The following is a 21,818-nucleotide window of genomic DNA, read 5'->3' as shown; positions in this document are numbered from 1 at the left end:
TATTCCGCCACGTTCGAGGACCACCTGCGGCGGTTGGGGCAGGTGCTCGGCCGGCTGCAAAAGTACAGTACGGGTTGAAGGTAAAGCCCCAGAAATGCCACCTGTTCCACACCCAAATCGAATATCTGGGGCATACCGTCTCGGCGGAGGGTGTCAGACCCTCCTTGGAAAAGGTTGCTGCCATCCAGGGGTGGCCTACCCCCGAGACGGTGAAAGACGTGCGGGCCTTCCTGAGGTTGGCCGGCTACTACCGTAGGTTCATGAAGAATTTTGAAGGCAGAGCCCGAGCCCTAGAGGACCTGTTGAAGGGGACTCCAGCCGGGGTGAATGGACGGAAGGTCCAGTGGCAGCAACTGCAAGAGGATGCGTTTCAAGATCTCAAAGCTGCACTCTCGGAAGCCCCGATATTGGCGTATGCGGATTTCTCGCAACTGTTCATCCTGCATACCGACGGGAGCTTCCAGGGACTAGGAGCTGTGTTGTCACAGGTGCAGGACGGCCGAGAGAAAGTGATCGCCTATGGTAGCCGGTTGCTACATGAGACCGAACGCAACCCGGACAATTACAGCTCCTTTAAGCTCGAGCTCCTTGCGGTAGTTTGGGCAATGACGGCTGCGGTTCGCAGAGTATCTGGCGGGCTCCGAGGTGGTGGTGCGGACTGACAACCCACTAGCCCATTTGGAAAACGCCAATCTGGGGGCCCTGGAGCAGTGGTGGGTGGCTCGGATGGCCAAGTTCAACTACAAGATCATCTACAAAAGAGGGGCTGAAAACGTGCACGCTGACGCACTCTCCAGAATCTGACACACCACCCCAGGGAGGAATCGAGACGACAAATTAGAAGAGACGCTGTTCGCCCTCACCACCGCTGCGCTTACAGCCACCGTGCAAGAAGCGCCTCATCCGGGACCCTTAGGGGTAATGCTGGAACAGCCACGCGACAAGTGGATCCAGCAACAACAGGAAGATGGAGAAATTGGACTCCTGCGCCAATGGGTGGCCACCGGCAGATTGCCCACCGGCTCACAGAGACAGACTTTGACCCAGGATATGTTGCTGATGTTGCGCCAGTGGGAGAAACTAGTCATCAAAAAGGAACTTTTATATCGGAGAGCCATGTCACGAACAACGTCTGCTACAGTATGGCAGGTGATTGTGCCCGAACCCATCTCAGCCAACTGGCTCGGGAAGCCCACGAAAAGGGGGCTCACTTTGGTGCTCAAAAGACTTTGCAATGGTTGCAGCAGATAGTGTACCATCCACGCTTGCACGCTGCTGTGGAAGAAGTTTGCCGAATCTGCCGCCCGTGCGAGCTCGCTAAACCTCCCGCGCAACGAGCCCCGGTGCAGACAATTGTAACATCAGCTCCCCTCGAGCTCCTCACGGTGGACTATCTGACCATAGGTCTTGCCTCCCAGGGGTATGAACATTGTCTCATTATGGTGGATCATTTCACCAAGTTCGCCGTGGTCACCCCCACCCGAGACCAGACAGCGGAGTCGGCCGCCTATGCAATTTGTAAAAACTTTATCCAAGTGTACGGCTGCCCGCAATGAATACATTCGGACCAAGGAGCGTGCTTCCTAGGAAGAGTCATGGAAGAACTACATCATCTCTACGGTATCAATAAGTCTCGGACTACACCATACCACCCGCATGGAAACGGAGCCTGCGAACGATTCAATCAGACACTAATCCAAATGCTGCATACCCTGGAGAATGACCGAAAGGCTCGCTGGCCTGAATACGTCCCTGAACTGGTGTGGGTATATCATAACCGGGTGCACCGGGTGACTGGTTACACCCCCTACTCATTGCTGTTCGGACGGGAAGGCAAAGGAATCACGGAAGTGGAGTTAAACCCGGAGGAGCCCCAACCCTAGACCGGAGTATCCTCGTGGGTCCAAAACCACCGGCACCGGCTGCAGACCCTCCACCGAATCGTCCATACAAAGCTCCAGGATCTAGAACACCAGGGGGGAGCGCTGCCCCCACCAACTGACTTCCAGACTGGGGATCGGGTACTCGTACTAGATCAATGCCCCCAAAACAAGTTAGAACCACGGTGGGAGGAGAACCTGTACCGAGTGTTGCGCCGGATAAGTCCCGACGGGCCTGTGTATGAAATACAATCCAAAGGAAACTACGCACCTCTCACTCGTACTGTGCACCGAAATATGTTGCGCTCCTGTGCGTCCAGTGAAACCATGCGACCCGAGCCTATCCCTCAGGTCCCCGACCCCCCGTCAACGATCTGGGACCTGGATGATGAAGAGGACTTCCCAGCCACATCCGCGGGCCCTCCAAGTAGTGACATCGCAGCAGACCCAGTTAGGCCGCCAGAATCGACCAACCTACCACCATCCACCACCCCAGAAAGCTCCACCACAGACGAACTTAGACGCTCTGAGCGGTCAACAGCTGGCAAACCCCCTGAACGCTACGAACAGGACCAGTTCGTATGGCGAAAAGAACTGTCGTCTCCAAAGACAAACTTGAGTCTACTAAAGCCCTCGCCTGAGGACTGGCGAGCATACAGGGTGGGGTAGTGTGGGAGAGAGGGTCCCCGCCGAGTGTCCGGGTCGGAACCAAGGGGACCGTCACCTAGGCTCCGGGGGAAACTGTTTCCGGGGGACAGAGTTCAGGGACGGACCGTGGAGACTGATAGGTGGGCTGAGGAGGAGCCAATATAAAAGGGGCGGGGAACGCTAGTCACAGAGAGTCAGCAGAACGGGACAGAAGGAGCAGGAGACTGTGGGAGTGACTGAGAGCCAGAGCAACTCATTGGAGCCAGGAAGGAGGCCAGAGACAGGAGAGACACTCCCCCTGGACATCAGTGGGACGGCGCCGAGACGACCGTCCAAGAACCTCTCCCCCGCATCAACCAGCAGCCGATGCCGCCTTACTCCAGCCTGCGGCTGCGGCCTGCCGTGGACACTCGTGGCCATTGCCGCCTTCCTCCTGCCTGCGGCTGTGGCCTGCCCGCGGGTCCCAGCGGCCGTTGCCGCCTCACGTCAGCCCACGGCTGGGGCCTGTCCCCTGCCACCCGCAGCCGCCCCGCTTCTACCCGTGGCCGCGGCTAGTTCAGTGCCGTCGGCGGCGACCACTGTCCCTCTCCAGTCCGCGGCAAGGGCCGGGCCATTGCTCGCCGCGGGTGCTCCGTTGCAGTTGCTGGCTGCGCAGGTGGCCTGCCAGCCGCCACCCCGCATCGCCGCTGCTTGCCCCTATCCAGGGGCTGCGGCCCATCTGTCCAAGGACTCCTCCAGGGCCTGTTGTGCCCCTGCTTCACCGGAGCGTTGGAACGCTCAAAGACTACGAAAGATCTTCAGCGGCTGGGCCCAGCGGCTGCTACGCCGAGGAACCATCGTCCAGGACGTCGGGACGGTTAAGTGACACTATATAGCTAAGGACCCGTAGTCGGCCATACCGCGGCCCTATAGTGACCGGCCTTGCTGGACGTAGTCATGTTCGTATACTTTCGTGTTTGTTTGTATTCAGTCCCTGCGAGGACAATCCCTGTTATTTGTTCGGTTGCTTAGACTACCCCTGCGAAAAGTTACCTATAAACCTACAAGAGTTATTACCAAAAACTCAAAACTGTCTCACGTCTCGTCACTTCATCCTGCGTACTTGCTAGTACCACAATGTCACCGGTGATCACTGTATTACCTGCACACAGACACTGCATACTAAGTACAGATCCCCTGTGTATAGTGGCACTTATGGTGATAGTATAGTGTTTTTCTTTTATTAATGATCAGTATTGTAGTATTCAGTCACCATGTGGTGGTAATATGTGGTCTGGTCATGGTGTAGTAGTATTTGTCCCTTGAATGTACTATTATTCTGTCACTGTGGTGGTAATATGTGGTCTGGTCAGTGTATGGCTGTATTTATTCCTTGTATGTGGTATTATTGGTGTCATGCTTATCGCTCCCGTTGGTCCCACGCTCGCCGCCTCCACCGCGCGCTCGGCTCCTGCCGCGTCCTCCTCTGGTCCCACGTTGCCTGTGGCCTCCGGGCGCGCCCGCCGTTCCAGCGCGCCCCTGCAGCGGGCGCGCGCCCGCCGGCACTCCAGCCTCTTGCCCGCAGTCAGTCTGACTGCTCTGCCCGGGGCGCACGCGCAGCTCACACCCCGGGTCTCAGCACTGGCTAGCCGGTCCTCTCTCCGCCCCCATGACCCTGCTGGTCCGACCCGGAACTCATGTCCCAATAAAAGGCAGCCTCTCCTCTGGATCGCTGCCTGATCGTCTATGGTGTTCCATGACAGACTCTCGGGTCCACCTAAATCCTGCCTAGCACCCAGCCTTGCCTTAGCATACCTCCTTTCTTCACTAGCTGTTGTTAGCGCGGGTGGTCAGGAGCGGGAACTCCGAGAGTGGACCCTCTGGACCGTGGCACCGAGGGGCCCCGGGCGAGCTGCCAGGTGGAACCGACCCCTATACAGGGACCGTTAGGAGCAGGCCCAGGGGTTCGAGTACCACGGTAGCCGGTACCGAGAGGGGCGGCTCAGGATGGACCGGAGTAAGACTGAGACTGGAGTTGGACGGCAGGAGCACTGAAGACAGGACTGGAGTAGGACGGCAGGAACACAAGGCAGGGCTGGAGTAGGACGACAGGAACACTGAAGGCAGGACTGGAGTAGGTCGGCAGGAACACAAGGCAGGACTGGAGTAGGACGACAGGAACACTGAAGGCAGGAGTGGAGTAGGTCGGCAGGAACACAAGGCAGGACTGGAGTAGGTCGGCAGGAACACAAGGCAGGACTGGAGAAGGTCGGCAGGAACACAAGGCAGGACTGGAGTAGGTCGGCAGGAACACAAGGCAGGACTGGAGTAGGTCGGCAGGAACACAGGTAGCGGGACTGAGAAGCTGCTGTGAGGAGCAGCCGAGACAGGAACTGCAGCAGCAGTGTGTGCACGAAGGAGCGAGGCCAGAGTGTCAGGAAACACAAACGATCAGGCGCCTCCCTCAGGGGGAAGCGGCCTGATATGGCCCCGTCTGGTCAGCCATTGGTCCACAGGTGCTTCCGGGTTAGGGCACAGCCGGAGCATAAGAAGCAGGAAGGAGGCGCGGCCGCGGCCTATGGCGCATGCGCATAGCATGCAGGGAAGGCATCGGTCGCGGACCTGTCTCAGGTGACCGCCGCGGCCGTCGGGTGGAGAGAGGCTGCGGCGTGGGAGCGGAGGGCGACTGCGGCGTGGGAGCGGAGGCCGGGTGAGTATGGCGGAGCGGTGTAACAGTACCCCCTCCCCTAAGCCGCCCCCCCGGAGGTTAACAAGAAACCTCTTGAGGATACGGGGAGCATTAATATTCTCCCGAGGCTCCCAGGATCTCTCCTCCGGACCAAAGCCCTTCCAATCAACGAGAAAGAAAGTCCTACCTCTAACCCTTTTCACAGCGAGGATGTCCTGTACTTCAAAAATGTTGTCGGCCCCCACCGGCTGAGGACCAAGATCAAGCGAGGAGTGGAAACGATTCAGCACCACAGACTTCAGGAGAGAGACGTGAAAGGTGTTCGGGATCCGGAGCGAAGCAGGCAACCTCAATTTGTAGGCAACTTCGTTAATACGTCCCAGAATTTCAAACGGACCAATGTAGCGTGGACCCAACTTGTAAGAGGGCAGTTTTAGTCGGACGAATTTGGAGGAGAGCCAGACCTTGTCGCCAACACGATACGGAGGAGAATCCAACCTCTTTTTGTCAGCATAGTTCTTCATCTGATCAGCGGATCTCTTGAGTGATGTGTTGGTCTCAGCCCAAATCTTAGAAAATTCCGAGGACAAGGCATTGGCCGCGGGTACCTCAGAGGCAGGGGTTATCGGAAGAGGAACACCAGGATGTCTGCCAAAAACAATGAAAAACGGAGACTTGGCCGAAGACTCACCAGCATGGTTGTTATAAGCGAACTCTGCCCAGGGGAGTAAGTTGACCCAATCGTTCTGGTGGGAGTTAGAGAAGTGGCGTAAGTATCCCGTAAGCGTCTGGTTGGTACGCTCTACTTGTCCGTTGGACTGTGGATGGTAGGCCGAGGAGAAGTCGAGGGAAACGTTCATGAGCTTACAAAGCGAACGCCAGAACTTGGAGGTAAACTGAACCCCTCGGTCAGATACAATGCGTCGAGGTAGACCATGAAGCCTGAAGACTTGATGAATGAAGATTTTGGCCAGCTCTGGCGCTGAGGGAAGGCCCGGCAGAGGGATGAAGTGAGCCATCTTGGAAAAATGATCCACCACCACCAGGATGACTGTGCAGCCCGCAGAGCAGGGTAGATCGGTGATGAAATCCATGGCGATGTTCTCCCAAGGAACCGTAGGGACAGGCAACGGAAGCAACAAGCCGGACTGAGATCTCCGTGGCACCTTGTTTTTTGCACAGGATGGACAAGAAGCCACAAAGTCGAGTACATCTTGGCGAAGTGAGGGCCACCAGTAGCGACGTTTGATAAGGTCAAGAGTCTTCTTAGTTCCGGCATGGCCGGCCAGTTTGGAGGAGTGCCCCCATAGAAGAACCTTTTGCTTGAGATTCTCTGGCACAAGCGTCTTGCCAGGCGGAGGAGTAAGCCAGTTCACTGGAGCCACGGTGATGATCCTAGTGGGATCAATGATATGTGACGGTTCCTCCGTGGATTTGTGTGGTTGGAAGACCCTGGACAGGGCGTCGGCTTTGGAATTCTTGTTGCCGGGACGGAATCGGAGCTCGAAATCAAATCGGGCAAAAAATAAAGACCATCTGGCCTGGCGAGGGTTTAGTCTCTGGGCAGACTGGAGATAGGCCAGATTCTTGTGGTCCGAGAAGATGACAAAAGGATGTACAGCTCCTTCCAGGAGGTGGCGCCATTCCTCCAAGGCCAACTTGATAGCCAAAAGTTCCCGGTCACCGATCGAGTAGTTACACTCGGATGGAGAAAAGGCCTTCGAGAAGAAGCCACAAGGGTGCAGGCGACCGGAGACGGTTCTCTGGGACAACACCGCCCCGGCACCAGTCGAGGAAGCGTCCACCTCGAGTACAAAAGGTCGATCGCTCTCAGGGCGATGCAGGACCGGAGCCGTGGAGAAAACCCGTTTTAGGGTCAGAAAGGCCTGCTCTGCCTCAGGAGACCAATCCTTGGAAGTAGACCCTTTACGGGTGAGCACAGAAATGGGTCTTGTGATCGCGGCGTGGGAGCGGAGGCCGGGTGAGTATGGTGGAGCGGTGTAACAGTTGTACTCTCACCGCCTTTGCATTTTCTTCCAGAGCCCGCCGGTCCAGTCCGTTCCTGCCTCCTCCCGTGTGTGCCTCTCCTGTCTGTCCCTGCCTGCTCCTGTGCCCCGGTCATCCTCTCCATTTAGTCCTGCAGCTGTTCTTCCTGTGTCCTTCGGATGGTCCTGTCTGCATTCCACCCCGGTGACTGACGGTCTACTCCTCCAGTTGTCCCCAAGGTATCAGCTTCCGCGGCGATAGTCTCCTCCGGGCCTGCCCCAAACGCTCCCTGTATAGGGGGTGGTACACCTGGCCCGCTCGCCCGGGGGTAGGTTCGTCGTCGCGGTCCTGTGGGTTCACCCTTGGAGTCCTTCCAGCCTCACAATTGGTCACCAGGTGTGGTAATATGTGGTCTGGACATGGTGCGGTGGTATTTTTCCCTTTGGATGTGATATTATTGGTCATTTTAAAAATTGAAAAATAAATAAGAATATACCTAAATTGTATTGGATATTGTAACAAATGTTTAATAGGTTAGAGTAGAGTAGGGACCGGCCAAAAGAGTCTACCTTGTCGTGGTGGCAGATTTAAAAAATCTTTTGGCCAAAACAAGAGCTGCTGGCTATATGTGTGAGCTGGTGATGGGAACTGTTAATGTGTGATTGGTGAGAAGTGGAGTTTTCACAAGAGAGCGGAGGGACTGTGAACAGTTAGAGGGGTGGAGGCGGGACTGGGGTGGAGCCTGCGCAGAGTCTCAAGGGGGCCCCAAAAATATCGCCAGTATGGGGCCCCGAGATTCCTAGTGGCAGCCCTGCATACTAATACAATTAGTATTGTTATTCATAAAATCCACTAATCTTATTAATCTTATTCATATTCATCCAATTCATCTAATTCATCAACTCATTAATTATATTAATCTAGTTCATATTTAATGGTGCTAATATTACTTTTGCAGGACATGTATGTTGTTGTTATATGACCCGGTATTATCGTTCTTGTAATCAGTATGTTCCTGCGTAGTAGTCCTCTCTTGTTTTACCCAGATGCTCAATATAACATTGCGCAAACGCACTGATACCCGACACTCACGGCCCTCACACATTGGGTCTTTCAGTGTATCTTCGGCTTCACGTATGCACATTCTGACGCTAGAATTTACCTCACGTGTGCGCGACTCGCACTCGGTCATCCTGTAGACAGGAAGAACTAGGAATACGCAGTATAAATAACGGCGTTAGTGACCATCCTGGTGTACCACCGGCTGGCTCGGGCACACACAACCGTATTACAGGTAAATGGGACTGAGCATATATATTGATGTCTCACGACATGTAATATAACGATCATCTTTATAATATACATCATAGTGACCTGTTTTATGATTATAACTTCCTTGCCCTTTTTCTATATGGCTATTGTATCTACCTTTATTTATAATTATTCCATTGTCTTCTAGGCAACATATGCTCCTCTTTAACCCTTTGGGATTTTCAATACAATCACCTGAACACATGTGCACCAGTCAGTAATCAGTAGCTGTAGTTTATGACCCTTCCCACAGGTAATTTTTGTTAACAATGCCTTAAAATGTGAGTGACCAGAGTAAAACCTAGATCCTTAAACACATTTATTAGGAATTAAGGATCTTTCCCTTGTTTTTGTTGGTGTCCATATGATATGCATTATTATACTTTATATTCAGTTGATCCTATATAACAATTGTATGTGAGCCCATCTATTTCTATTGTTAGTGTGACCTAAACAGATTCTGGTAGATCTTTCTATATAGTTTTTTTTGGTTCATTTGATTATTGGTTTGTCAATACCCATGTAACCTTACAAGTGACCCATGACATTGTCGGTGTTATATATTAAATTTTTTTTTATTTTCTTTACAGATTTGTGCTTGAGAAAGGCTCTATGAAGCCGAAACGTCGCATTAGAAATAATCTATTTCAAAAGGGTCAATTATTTTTGTTTCTTTTTGTCACAAAGGGCTGTATCTTTTTTTATTTTCTTGCCTCTGTTCACATATTTTGCCTCTAGTTACATATGAAAATTATATTTTGAGTGCCGAATCTTTTCTGATTATTTTGATACATACACACACATACATACACTCAGCTTTATACATGTAGATGTGTGCATGTCTGTGAAATGTGTATATTTGTGTATTGATAAAATATACATATTGCCCTCCTCAGGAGGCGACTATAAAGGAAAAAAGCTGTGCTGCAGAAAAATGCTGTGTATAAAGGAGTAGTGCGAGGTGCAGGAGGAGGCTGTGTGAAAAGCAGGAGCATGAGGTGCAGGAGGAATAAGGCCCCTTGACTGCCACCTTTAAAGTCGCATCAGCAGTCGGTAAGGCCTGTTTCACACTTCAGTTTTTTTGTGTCAGTTAAAATCCGCCAAAATGGCGGAAAGCGGATCCGTTGGTAACTGATGTGATTGGATGTCACCGGACCGTTTTTTTTTGACAGATCCGATGAATGAAGAATTTTAAAGGAACCGCTGCCCGGGAAGGAAGGAGAGAGCGAGAGAGAGAGAATTTTTCTGTCCGCACTACATAAAGCCCCCTTCCACAGGCCGCTCCAGAGCACGAGAATCTCATTAACTGAAAACTACAAATAAAGATTAAACAACAACCAAAAAATTGATTTCATCAACCAAGGTAACATTTTAATCAGTATAATTGCGCCAACCTGGCACTGTGTGTAGGTTACTGAGCACAATCCTGCTGACAGGTTCCCTTTAAAGAGAGGGGCATAGCTAAAGGAGGCAGGAACGTGCAGGAGGGCCAGGATGAATGTGCCTGTAGACCCTACATTTTCCTTACCTGTCTGTGTTTCTATAAGTTACAGCGACTGGGGTTGCTATCCAGCTTTTGTATCTTGACCCAGACAGCAGTGGGAGGGGGAGCAAATTCTGCAGAATAGCTTTGTACTCTGCTCTCCATAGCTTCATCTCTACTGCTGAAATGTCACATATGTAATGTGTGTGGTTACATATGTGTTCAATGTATGTAACAATCAGGGCCGGACTGGGACAAAAAAAAGCAACCCTGCCACCCAAACCCCACCAAACCACATACTCAAACACTCCCCACCGCCGATCAGTGAATTTTGCTATACTTTGTTGTGCCCCTCAACAATCCTCTTAAAGGCATTATTTGAAGAGCAACATGTGAATAGCGCCACAGTGCGCATGATCTACCACAGGTCCATTTACATGGTGCTCTTTAGAGCTCGAATTCTTGGGATCATGGGGGTCCCAGCGGTTGGACCCCATTGATTGGAAAGTTCTTGGGATAGGGGATTATTTGGGATAATCCATTTAAATTAGTTTTACAATATATATATTTTTTATTTTTCCATAGGAATACTGAAAATAATAAACCAGTATTGACCTTCCCAAAGACCAATGTCGTCTCTCCAAGAACAGGACAGGAGAAGTGGTACTGTGCAGTGTATATATACAGTGCAGGAGAATTGGTACTGTGCAGTGTATATACACAGGACAGGAGGCGTGGTACTGTGCAGTGTGTATACACAGGACAGGACGAGTGGTACTGTGCACTGTATATATACAGGAAGGAGTGGTACTGTGCAGTGTACATACACAGGACAGGAGGAGTGGTACTGTGTAGTGTACATACACAGGACAGGAGACGTGGTACTGTGCAGTGTATATATACAGGACAGGAGACGTGGTACTGTGCAGTGCATATATACAGGAGGAGTGGCACTGTACAGTGTATATATAAATTACAGGAGAAGTGGTACTGTGCAGTGTATATACACAGGGCAGGAGAAGTGGTACGGTGCAGTGTATATACAGTATACAGGACAGGAGGAGTAGTACTGTGCAGTGTGTATATATATATATACTGTATATATACAGGACAGGACACATGGTACTGTGCAGATTATATATACAGGACAGGAGGAGTGGTACTGTGCAGTGTATATATACAGGACAGGAGGAGTGGTACTGTGCAGTGTATATATATACAGAACAGGAGACATGGTACTGTGCAGATTATATATACAGGACAGGAGGAGTGGTACTGTGCAGTGTATATACAGGACAGGAGAAATGACACTGTGCAGTGTATATACAGTGCCTTGCGAAAGTATTCGGCTCCCTGGAATTTTTCAACCTTTACCCACATATCCTGCTTCAAACATAAAGATACCAAATGTAAAATTTTGGTGAAGAATCAACAACAAGTGGGACACAATTGTGAAGTCGAACAAAATTTATTGGTTATTTTAAATTTTTGTGGAAACTCAAGAACTGAAAAGTGGGGCGTGCAATATTATTCGGCCCCTTCACTTTCAGTGCAGCAAACTCACTCCAGAAGTTCATTGTGGATCTCTGAATGATCCAATGTTGTCCTAAATAATTAATGATGATAACTATAATCCACCTGTGTGTAATCACGTCTCCGTATAAATACACCTCTCAGTGATAGGTTCAGGGTTCTGTTTGAAGCACAGAGAGCATCATGAAGACTAAGGAACACAACAGGCAGGTCCGTGATACTGTTGTGGAGAAGTTTAAAGCCGGATTTGGATACAAAATGATTTCCAAAACTTTAAACATCCCAAGGAGCACTGTGCAAGCGATCATATTGAAATGGAAGGAGTATCATACCACTGCAAATCTACCAAGACCCGGCCTTCCCTCTAAACTTTCATCTCAAACAAGGAGAAGACTGATCAGAGATGCAGCCAAGAGGCCCATGATCACTCTGGATGAACTGCAGAGATCTACAGCTGAGGTGGGACAGTCTGTCCATAGGACAACAATCAGTCGTACACTGCACAAATCTGGCCTTTATGGAAGAGTGGCAAGAAGAAAGCCATTTCTCAAAGATATCCATAAAAAGTATCATTTAAAGTTTGCAACAAGCCACCTGGGAGACACACCAAACATGTGGAAGAAGGTGCTATGGTCAGATGAAACCAAAATTGAACTTTCTGGCAACAATGCCAAACGATATGTTTGGCGTAAAGGCAACACAGTTCATCACCCTGAACACACCATCCCCATTGTCAAACATGGTGGTTGTAGCATCATGGTTTGGGCCTGCTTTTCTTCAGCAGGGACAGGGAGGATGGTTAAAATTGATTGGAAGATGGATGGAGCCAAATACAGGACCATTCTTGAAGAAAACCTGTTGGAGTCTGCAAAAGACCTGAGACTGGGACGGAGATTTGAGTTCCAACAAGACAATGATCCCAAACATAAAGCAAAATCTACAATGAAATGGTTCACAAATAAACGCATCCAGGTGTTAGAATGGACAAGTCAAAGTCCAGACCTGAATCCAATCGAGAATCTGTGGAAAGAGCTGAAAACTGCTGTTCACAAGCGATCTCCATCCAACCTCACTGAGCTCGAGCTGTTTGCCAAGGAAGAATGGGCAAGAATTTCAGTCTCTCAATGTAAAAACTGATAGAGACATACCCCAAGCGACTTGCAGCTGTAATCGCAGCAAAAGGTGGCGCAACAAAGTATTAAGTTAAAGGGGCCGAATAATATTGCACATCCCACTTTTCAGTTTTTGAATTTCCACAAAATTTTAAAATGACCAATAAATTCCATTCAACTTCACAATTGTGTCCCACTTGTGAAATTGTGTCCCACTTCCCAAATTTACATTTGGTATCTTTATGTTTGAAGCATGATATGTGGGTAAAGGTTGAAAAGTTCCAGGGAGCCGAACACTTTCGCAAGGCACTGCATACAGGACAGGAGACGTGGTACTGTGCAGTATATATACAGTATACAGGACAGGACACATGGTACTGTGCAGATTATATATACAGGACAGGAGGAGTGGTACTGTGCAGTGTATATATACAGGACAGGAGGAGTGGTACTGTGCAGTGAATATATAGAAAACAGGAGGAGTGGTACTGTGCAGTGTATTTATACAGGACAGAATGGTACAGTGCAGATTATATATACAGGACAGGAGGAGTGGTACTGTGCTGTGTATACAACTCTGGCAAAAACTAAGAGACCACTTTCAAATGTTCAGTTTGTCTGATTTTTCTCTTTATTGGTATATTTTTGTGTAAAATGTAAATTGTCCTTTTAGTCTATAAACGTCTGACAACATGTCTCCGAATTTCCAAGCAATATATTTTGTATTTTTTTCTGACAAAGAAAAAAAACAGTGCTTTCTGACCTCAAATAATGCAAAAAAAACAAGTTCATAATCATTTAGAAACAACAATACTAATGTTTTAACTCAGGAAGAGTTCTGAAATCAATATTTTGTGGAATAGCCATGATAGTTAAAAACAGCTTTCATGCATCTTGGCATGCTTTCCACCAGTCTTTCACACTGCTTCTGGCTCAAAAATGTAAGCAGTTCTTCTTTGTTTGATGGCTTGTGACTATCCATCATCCTCTTGATTACATTCCAGAGGTTGTCAATGGGGTTCAGGTCTGGAGAATGGGCTGCCCATGACAGGGTTTTGATGTGGTGGTCTCTTAATTTTTTCCAGAGCTGTATATGCAGGACATGAGGAGTGGTACTGTACAGTATATATACAGTTGTGGCCAAAAGTATTGACACCCCTGCAATTCTGTCAGATAATACTCAGTTTCTTCCTGAAAATGATTGCAAACACAAATTCTTTGGTATTATTATCTTCATTTAATTTGACTTAAATGAAAAAACACAAAAAGAATTGTCCTAAAGCCAAATTGGATATAATTCCACACCAAACATAAAAAGGAGGGTGGACAAAAGTATTGGCACTGTTCGAAAAATCATGTGATGCTTCTCTAATTTGTGTAATTAACAGCACCTGTAACTTACCTGTGGCACCTAACTGGTGTTGGCAATAACTAAATCACACTTCAAGCCAGTTGACATGGATTAAAGTTGACTCAACCTCTGTCCTGTGTCCTTGTGTGTACCACATTGAGCATGGAGAAAAGAAAGAGGACCAAAGAACTGTCTGAGGACTGGAGAAACCAAATTGTGAGGAAGCATGAGCAATCTCAAGGCTACAAGTCCATCTCCAAAGACCTGAATGTTCCTGCGTCTACCGTGCGCAGTGTCATCAAGAAGTTTAAAGCCCATGGCACTGTGGCTAACCTCCCTAGATGTGGACGGAAAAGAAAAATTGACAAGAAATTTCAACGCAAGATTGTGAGGATGTTGGATAAAGAACCTCGACTAACATCCAAACAAGTTCAAGCTGCCCTGCAGTCCGAGGGTACAACAGTGTCAACCCGTACTATCCGTCGGCGTCTGAATGAAAAGGGACTGTATGGTAGGAGACCCAGGAAGACCCCACTTCTTACCCTGAGACATAAAAAAGCCAGGCTGGAGTTTGCCAAAACTTACCTGAAAAAGCCTAAAACGTTTTGGAAGAATGTTCTCTGGTCAGATGAGACAAAAGTAGAGCTTTTTGGGCAAAGGCATCAACATAGAGTTTAGGAGAAAAAAAGAGGCATTCAAAGAAAAGAACACAGTCCCTACAGTCAAACATGGCAGAGGTTCCCTGATGTTTTGGGGTTGCTTTGCTACCTCTGGCACTGGACTGCTTGACCGTGTGCATGGCATTATGAAGTCTGAAGACTACCAACAAATTTTGCAGCATAATGTAGGGCCCGGTGTGAGAAAGCTGGGTCTCCCTCAGAGGTCATGGGTCTTCCAGCAGGACAATGACCCAAAACACACTTCAAAAAGCACTAGAAAATGGTTTGAGAGAAAGCACTGGAACTGGAGACTTCTAAGGTGGCCAGCAATGAGTCCAGACCAGAATCTCATAGAACACCTGTGGAGAGATCTAAAAATGGCAGTTTGGAGAAGGCACCCTTCTAATATCAGGGACCTGGAGCAGTTTGCCAAAGAAGAATGGTCTAAAATTCCAGCAGAGCCTTGTAAGAAACTCATTGATGGTTACCGGAAGTGGTTGGTCGCAGTTATTTTGGCTAAAGGTTGTGCAACCAAGTATTAGGCTGAGGGTGCCAATACTTTTGTCTGGCCCATTTTTGGAGTTTTGTGTGAAATGATCAATGTTTTGCTTTTTGCTTCATTCTCTTTTGTGTTTTTTTCATTTAACACAAATTAAATGAAGATAATAATACCAAAGAATTTGTGTTTGCAATCATTTTCAGGAAGAAACTGAGCATTATCTGACAGAATTGCAGGGGTGTCAATACTTTTGGCCACAACTGTATAGAGAAGTGGTACTGTGCAGATTATATATACAGGACAGGAGGAGTGGTACTGTGCAGTGTATGTGTATACTGTATGTGTAATATGTCAATACTGCACATGCGTGCAGTGTGTTTGTGTATAATGGGTATGACTATGTGTGTGTTTTGTGTATAACATGTATGTAGTGTCTGTTTTTATTTTGTATATGTGTGTTTGTAATGTGTATATGCTTCCGTTGTTTATATAACTAGTATTTATAGGACATGGCATGACAGAATATTAGACTGTATTCATTCAAAAAACATAACCTTGTTTATGTTTCACAACTTTCCAAGTTGAATCAGTTTTGTGTCAGAGTTTATTGTCTTTTCATAGACTCATTGACTTTGAATGAGAAAGAACTAAATAAGAATTGAACCAAAGTAGTGCAGTAGTGATCATCTCGGTATGGATCAATGGTTGACTTATTGTACAATGGAACTTACTTTAAGAAGTCAACATAAAGTCTGAGTAATGTTCCATTTACACTAGAAGAGCATTCCAAGGTGGACATTCTTTGTGTGAATACGTTACAGTATAGCAAATTGTCTAATAAAGGGCAGCAGAGAATGTCTTGAACTCTTTTCTTAAAGCACCACTCGAGTGGATTATTTTTTTTATTTTCCCTACCGGAATGATATTTTTAATGTATTTCCCATGCCTGCAGTAAAATCCTTGCTGGATGCTGTCTTCTGCTGCTCTCAGCAGTCATCTTCTGCTAGTTGTTACTAGCTGGATGGATCCAATGTTTGCCGAGTGTACTGTTAGTCACTTCTCAATGTAAGTGTATGTGAGCCAGAACGGGGCCAGAACAAGACTCTCATAGATTTACATTGAGAGTTAGTGACCGATAGCTGTGACTTCCCATCAGTCAGAAGCTGCGGTCACAGATGGTGGAGCAGGAACGGAGCGGCTCCAGGGAAAACAGAAGACAGTATCTAGTAAGTATTTTATTATAGGCAGAGAACTTTTTTATTATTTTTTTAATCTATATTATATCCGTGGGAGCATCACTCTGTCTGGAGCCTTTATAGCTCCAGACAGGATGAGACATCCAGCGGTAAGAGGAGTGTGTATGGCGCCGGAGATGGCTGTACGCATACACACTGCTTACCGCGATCTCGGGCGCCATACTTACATACTTACCTGACCGGAAGGAGCGTTGCCGTGGCGCTTCCTTCGGCCGAAGACCGGGGCCGGAGTGCGCGTGGGAATCGCGCATGCGCATAGCGCTATCTGGCGCCATTTTACTGATGACACATTTGCAGAATGTCTTCAGCAATATGACTCCTCCCCCCGGCCTCAGACAGAACGGGACAGTGCTGGAGCACAGGGAAGAAAGGTGAGTATATATATTTTTTTTGCATGTGTGCAGTTTAATAGGGGTCAGGGGGATCATGCATACCAGGAAAGAGGGGTGAGGGGTAGCATGCATACCAGGATCGGGGGTGAGAGGACCATGCATACCAGGAAAGGGGAGTGGGGGGACCATGCATACCAGGAAAGGGGGGTGAGAGGACCATACATACAAGGATAGGGGTGGTGAGGGGACCATGCATACCAGGTTATGGACGTGAGGGGACCATGCATACCAGGAAAGAGGGGTGAGGGGATTATGCATACCAGGAAAGGGGGATGAGGGGACCATGCATACCAGGAAAGGGGGGAAGAGGGGACCATGCATACCAGGATAGGGGGGTGAGGGGACCATGCATACCAGGAAAGGGGGGTGAGGGGACAATGCATAATAGGAAAGGGGCGTGAAGAGACCATGCATACCAGGATAGGGGGGTGAGGGGACCATGCATACCAGGAAAGGGGGGTGAGGGGACAATGCATACCAGGAAAGGGGGGTGAGGGGACCATGCATACCAGGATGGGGGGGTGAGGGGACCATGCATACCAGGATGGGGGGGTGAGGGGACCATGCATACAACAAAAGGGGGGTGAGGGGACCATGCATACCATGAAAGGGGGGTAGGGGACCATGGATACCATGAAAGAGGGGTGAGGGGACCATGCATACCACGAAAGGGGGGGTGAGGGGACCATGCATACCACGAAAGGGGGGGTGAGGGGACCATGCATACCAGGAAAGGGGGGGTGAGGGGACCATGCATACCAGGAAAGGGGGGTGAAGAGACCATGCATACCAGGATAGGGGGTGAGGGGACCATGCATACCACGAAAGGGGGGGTGAGGGGACCATGCATACCAGGAAAGGGGGGAAGAGGGGACCATGCATACCAGGATAGGGGGGTGAGGGGACCATGCATACCAGGAAAGGGGGGTGAGGGGACAATGCATACCACGAAAGGGGTGGTGAGGGGACCATGCATACCACGAAAGGGGGGGTGAGGGGACCATGCATACCAGGAAAGGGGGGTGAGGGGACAATGCATACCAGGAAAGGGGGGTGAAGAGACCATGCATACCAGGATAGGGGGTGAGGGCACCATGCATACCACGAAAGGGGGGGTGAGGGGACCATGCATACCAGGAAAGGGGGGAAGAGGGGACCATGCATACCAGGATAGGGGGGTGAGGGGACCATGCATACCAGGAAAGGGGGGTGAGGGGACAATGCATACCAGGAAAGGGGGGTGAAGAGACCATGCATACCAGGATAGGGGGTGAGGGGACCATGCATACCAGGAAAGGGGGGTGAGGGGACAATGCATACCAGGAAAGGGGGGTGAGGGGACCATGCATACCAGGATAGGGGGGGTGAGGGGACCATGCATACCACAAAAGGGGGGTGAGGGGACCATGCATACCATGAAAGGGGGGTAGGGGACCATGGATACCATGAAAGAGGGATGAGGGGACCATGCATACCACGAAAGGGGGGGTGAGGGGAGCATGCATACCAGGATAGGGGGGGTGAGGGGACCATGCATACCAGGATAGGGAGGTGAGGGGACCATGCATACCAGGATTGGGGAGTGAGAAACCATGCACACAAGGATTGGGGGGTGAGGGGACCATGCATATCATGATAGGGATAAGGGGGTACGATGCATACCAGGATTGGGGGGTGCGGAAACCATGAATAACAGTATATGGATAAGGGGGTACCATGCATACCAGGATTGGGGGGTGAGGGGACCATACATACCAGGATAGGGATGAGAGGGGTACCATGTATACCTGGATTAGAGGGTGAGGGGACCATGCATACCAGGATGAGGAATGGGGTGCCATGCATACCAGGATTGGGGGATGTGTGGGTACCACACATACAAGGATAGGGATGAGGGGTGCCATGCATACCATGACAGGAGGGGGGCAGCACATACCAGGATGGGAGACCATATACCAACAAAAATGCTCACCACCCGGGCGTAGAACGGGTTCATAGCTAGTATATATATATAATCAGTGATGGTTTGGGGAGATATGTCATCTGCTGGTGTAGGTCCACTGTGTTTTATCAAGACCAAAGTAAGCGCAGCCGTCTACCAGGAAATTTAAGAGCACTTCATGCTTCCCTTGGCCGACAAGCTTTTTGGAGATGGAAACTTCGTTCTACAGCAAGACTTGGCACCTGTCCACACTGCCAAAAGCTTGATTGGACAGCATACTCGACTGACCTCACGAGGTAAGGTAAGGAGAGTGACATCAGTCCAGACCTATGATGGGTAAGCAGACATGATGTTTTCATGATAGGCTTTATCATCTATGCACACTATACACTTTACCATTTGATCTTATCTTTTTTTGAATCAGATCTTTTTTATTAAACATTCAGGAATCAATACAGAAAGAATATGACCTCTTATATAGCTAGTAAAAATTACATTGAAAGCAGATATTATTTAAAGGGTAAAACTCTTCCTGTGTAAAAATAAATAAAAAGAAGAAAATCTCAAAACACAGATATTTACATAAATTGAGCCTACAAACAACATGGCTCCACAAATAAACAAAAATCAAAATTATACATCAGTGCCTCAGTTCAGTGGGAAAACCATCCCCGCCAGCCGCGCCACTCCGCATCATATTTCACCCCCCCGCGTATATCAGGTCCGATCCCCCCCCCACCGCGCCACTCAAAATCCGCTTCGCCACAAAGGACACTAGACTTTATTTTTGCTCCCCAAGCACCCCATCACCGCAAACACAACAGCAACTGGTCCAACATCGCATCCCGTACCAGTGCGCCCGAGGGGAGACCCGGTGACTCCATCCATGGCTGCCAAATTTTGTAAAACTTTCTTAATGCTTTTCTTTTTAAATAAGCCCCCCTTTCCAATCTAATGACATTATTTAGTTTATTTTTAAGCTCTGACAATGTTGGTGGCATAGGATCCAACCAATGATATGCAAGTATCTTTCTTGCCTGATACAGGATACGTGCTACCCCCAGGGCCACTGCAGAGTCCGGGTCAACCCCCTCCTCCCACAAATTCAACAAACATAGACGAGGTGACGGTTGTATTGTGATATGGTATACTTGGGCTATGAGTCCCAGGGTCTGCCTCCAGAAATCCCCAATGTGCCCGCACTCCCACATAACATGCATCAAGTGGGCATCATCCTGCCCACACCTAACACATTGTGTATTGGGCCTAAGTCCCATTTTAAATAATAAGCTGGGTGTTTTATATACCCTGTGAATGAGATATATTTGTGAAAGCCGCTGGCACTCAGAAACCGCCATTTTAGGGACCTGTTCTAGAATATCGGACCACTGGTCCTCCATCAGGGGGCCTACGTCCCGTTCCCACTTATTCTTAGCAGCAGTCAGTGGATATGTCTCCAGATGGGCAGGCAATAATCTTTTATATAATTCAGAGATAAGTCCCCTAGAAGACTCAGATGTAAGTAGCATATGTAGTGTTTGATTATGTGTCAACCATTTGATCTTATCTACTTACTGCCATTGTTGTTGTATTGACGTATGCCATAGTAATTTTGCAGTGTTGCTTCCCTCAGTCTTATTTTTTGACTTCTATCTGTTTCCCATCCTTACCTACTTCCACATCTCCTCCATATGTTTCCATTATATTTTGGTATGTGTCTTCTATTTTAGTTTTGTCTGTCACTTTTGTATAAATAAAATTTGGCTAGTTTACAATTTTCAGTGGTTTATGGTTTACTCCATTGTTCTAGTTTCGCAACATGAGGAAAGAGACATAATGAATCAGAAAAACTATATTACATTTTTAATTAGAGGTATTTGCTAATATTTTTATTATTTCACCTACTACATATTGAGATAGGACCTTGGAGATGGGAATATCCATTTTAAGCAATTATTGGAGTCATGCCACAGTAGACCTTACCATACCAAGTTGCTGTGTACTGTAACCCACACATTGAACTGAAAATGCATTAGTGCTAAACAACATTGCTCATAAAATTAGGTTTTTTACCAAGAAGAGTAAAGTCCTCTAATTGCTTGCTGCTCCACAGTCCAGTCCTCTGGACCTTCATAGCGACATTCACGGCCTCCACAAGTAAGTGAACATATTAAATGAGGAGGAACTACCCTCACAAGTCGTTCTCGGGTCTGTGAATAAGATGGACGTGGTTCTTCATTTTGAGAGTTCATGGCATGAGATATGACTTACTGCAGAAATAATATAATAACATGAGTGACTAAAATTGAAGGTTAATTTTAAACTTAACATTAAAGGTTATCTGTCCAAATGATCCAGCCTCTCAAACTTTTTATATGGTCATGTTGCTATCTGAAAGATGTCACCCACACTTGTACGTATGCAATATATTGCTTCTTAAATGAAAAAAAATGCTATTTCAATTCAGATGCAAATGAGGCATAAGTGCTCTTGGTTTGATCAGAGCACTTCCAACATCTCTGGCTCCCTGGGTCTAGTCTCTAAGCAGCTCTACTGCCTCTTAAGGCAGAGGAAGATGGGTAGGAGAACAAAGCCAGGAAGCAGAGTTTTGGGAAGCCATTAAAGGGGTTGTCCACTACTAGGGCAACCCCTCCTTAATCAAAATGTTTGGCCCCCATAAAATAACAAAGCCTATACTTACCTTCTGTGCCGGCGCCGTTTCCACAGTGTTGGCGCTCGCTATCCCTGCGGCCATCGTGCGGTGTTTTGACATGTCACCCAGGCACCCAATCAGCGCTGATATCACTGTCTCGACCTTCAAACAAATCGAACATGTAGAGGAAGCCCGTGTGGCAGCTGATCTCGGATTTCTTCCCGCTCAATTTGAAAGGAGGCGAGGACAGTGCCGCCAGCTATGGTTGGGCACCAGCATCACGTGTCACAGCAACAGCAGGGGAGCCCCGGGAGAGAGAGAGTGCCAACACCACAAGAATGACGCCTGTAATGGGAGGTGAGTATAAGATTTATTATTTTAAGGGGCCAAGCGAGGGGTAGGAGAAGATTGTCCAAGTAGTGGACCACTTCTTTAATATTCCCAG

At 48.3% G+C, this 21,818-nt stretch overlaps 1 protein-coding gene across 1 annotated transcript in view; it reads right to left on the bottom strand.

The window, feature by feature from the left end:
• LOC141092930 (protein tyrosine phosphatase domain-containing protein 1-like) overlaps positions 1-20,984 on the bottom strand; it is a 124,502-nt gene extending 103,518 nt beyond the window's left edge. Inside the window, exon 1 of the mRNA XM_073579293.1 lies at positions 20,794-20,984. Coding sequence (XP_073435394.1) covers positions 20,794-20,972 — 179 coding nt within the window. The 5' untranslated portion in view covers positions 20,973-20,984. The remainder of the gene's footprint in view (positions 1-20,793) is intronic.
• Between the last annotated feature and the right edge of the window lie 834 nt (positions 20,985-21,818).

The sequence above is a fragment of the Dendrobates tinctorius genome, unplaced genomic scaffold (genome assembly GCF_039654945.1).
Source record: "Dendrobates tinctorius isolate UK_male_01 unplaced genomic scaffold, ASM3965494v1 ptg000062l, whole genome shotgun sequence".
Taxonomy (NCBI): Eukaryota; Metazoa; Chordata; class Amphibia; order Anura; family Dendrobatidae; genus Dendrobates; species Dendrobates tinctorius.
The sequence above is the reverse complement of the archived record's forward strand: the minus strand, read 5'-3'. Positions and strand labels throughout refer to the sequence as shown.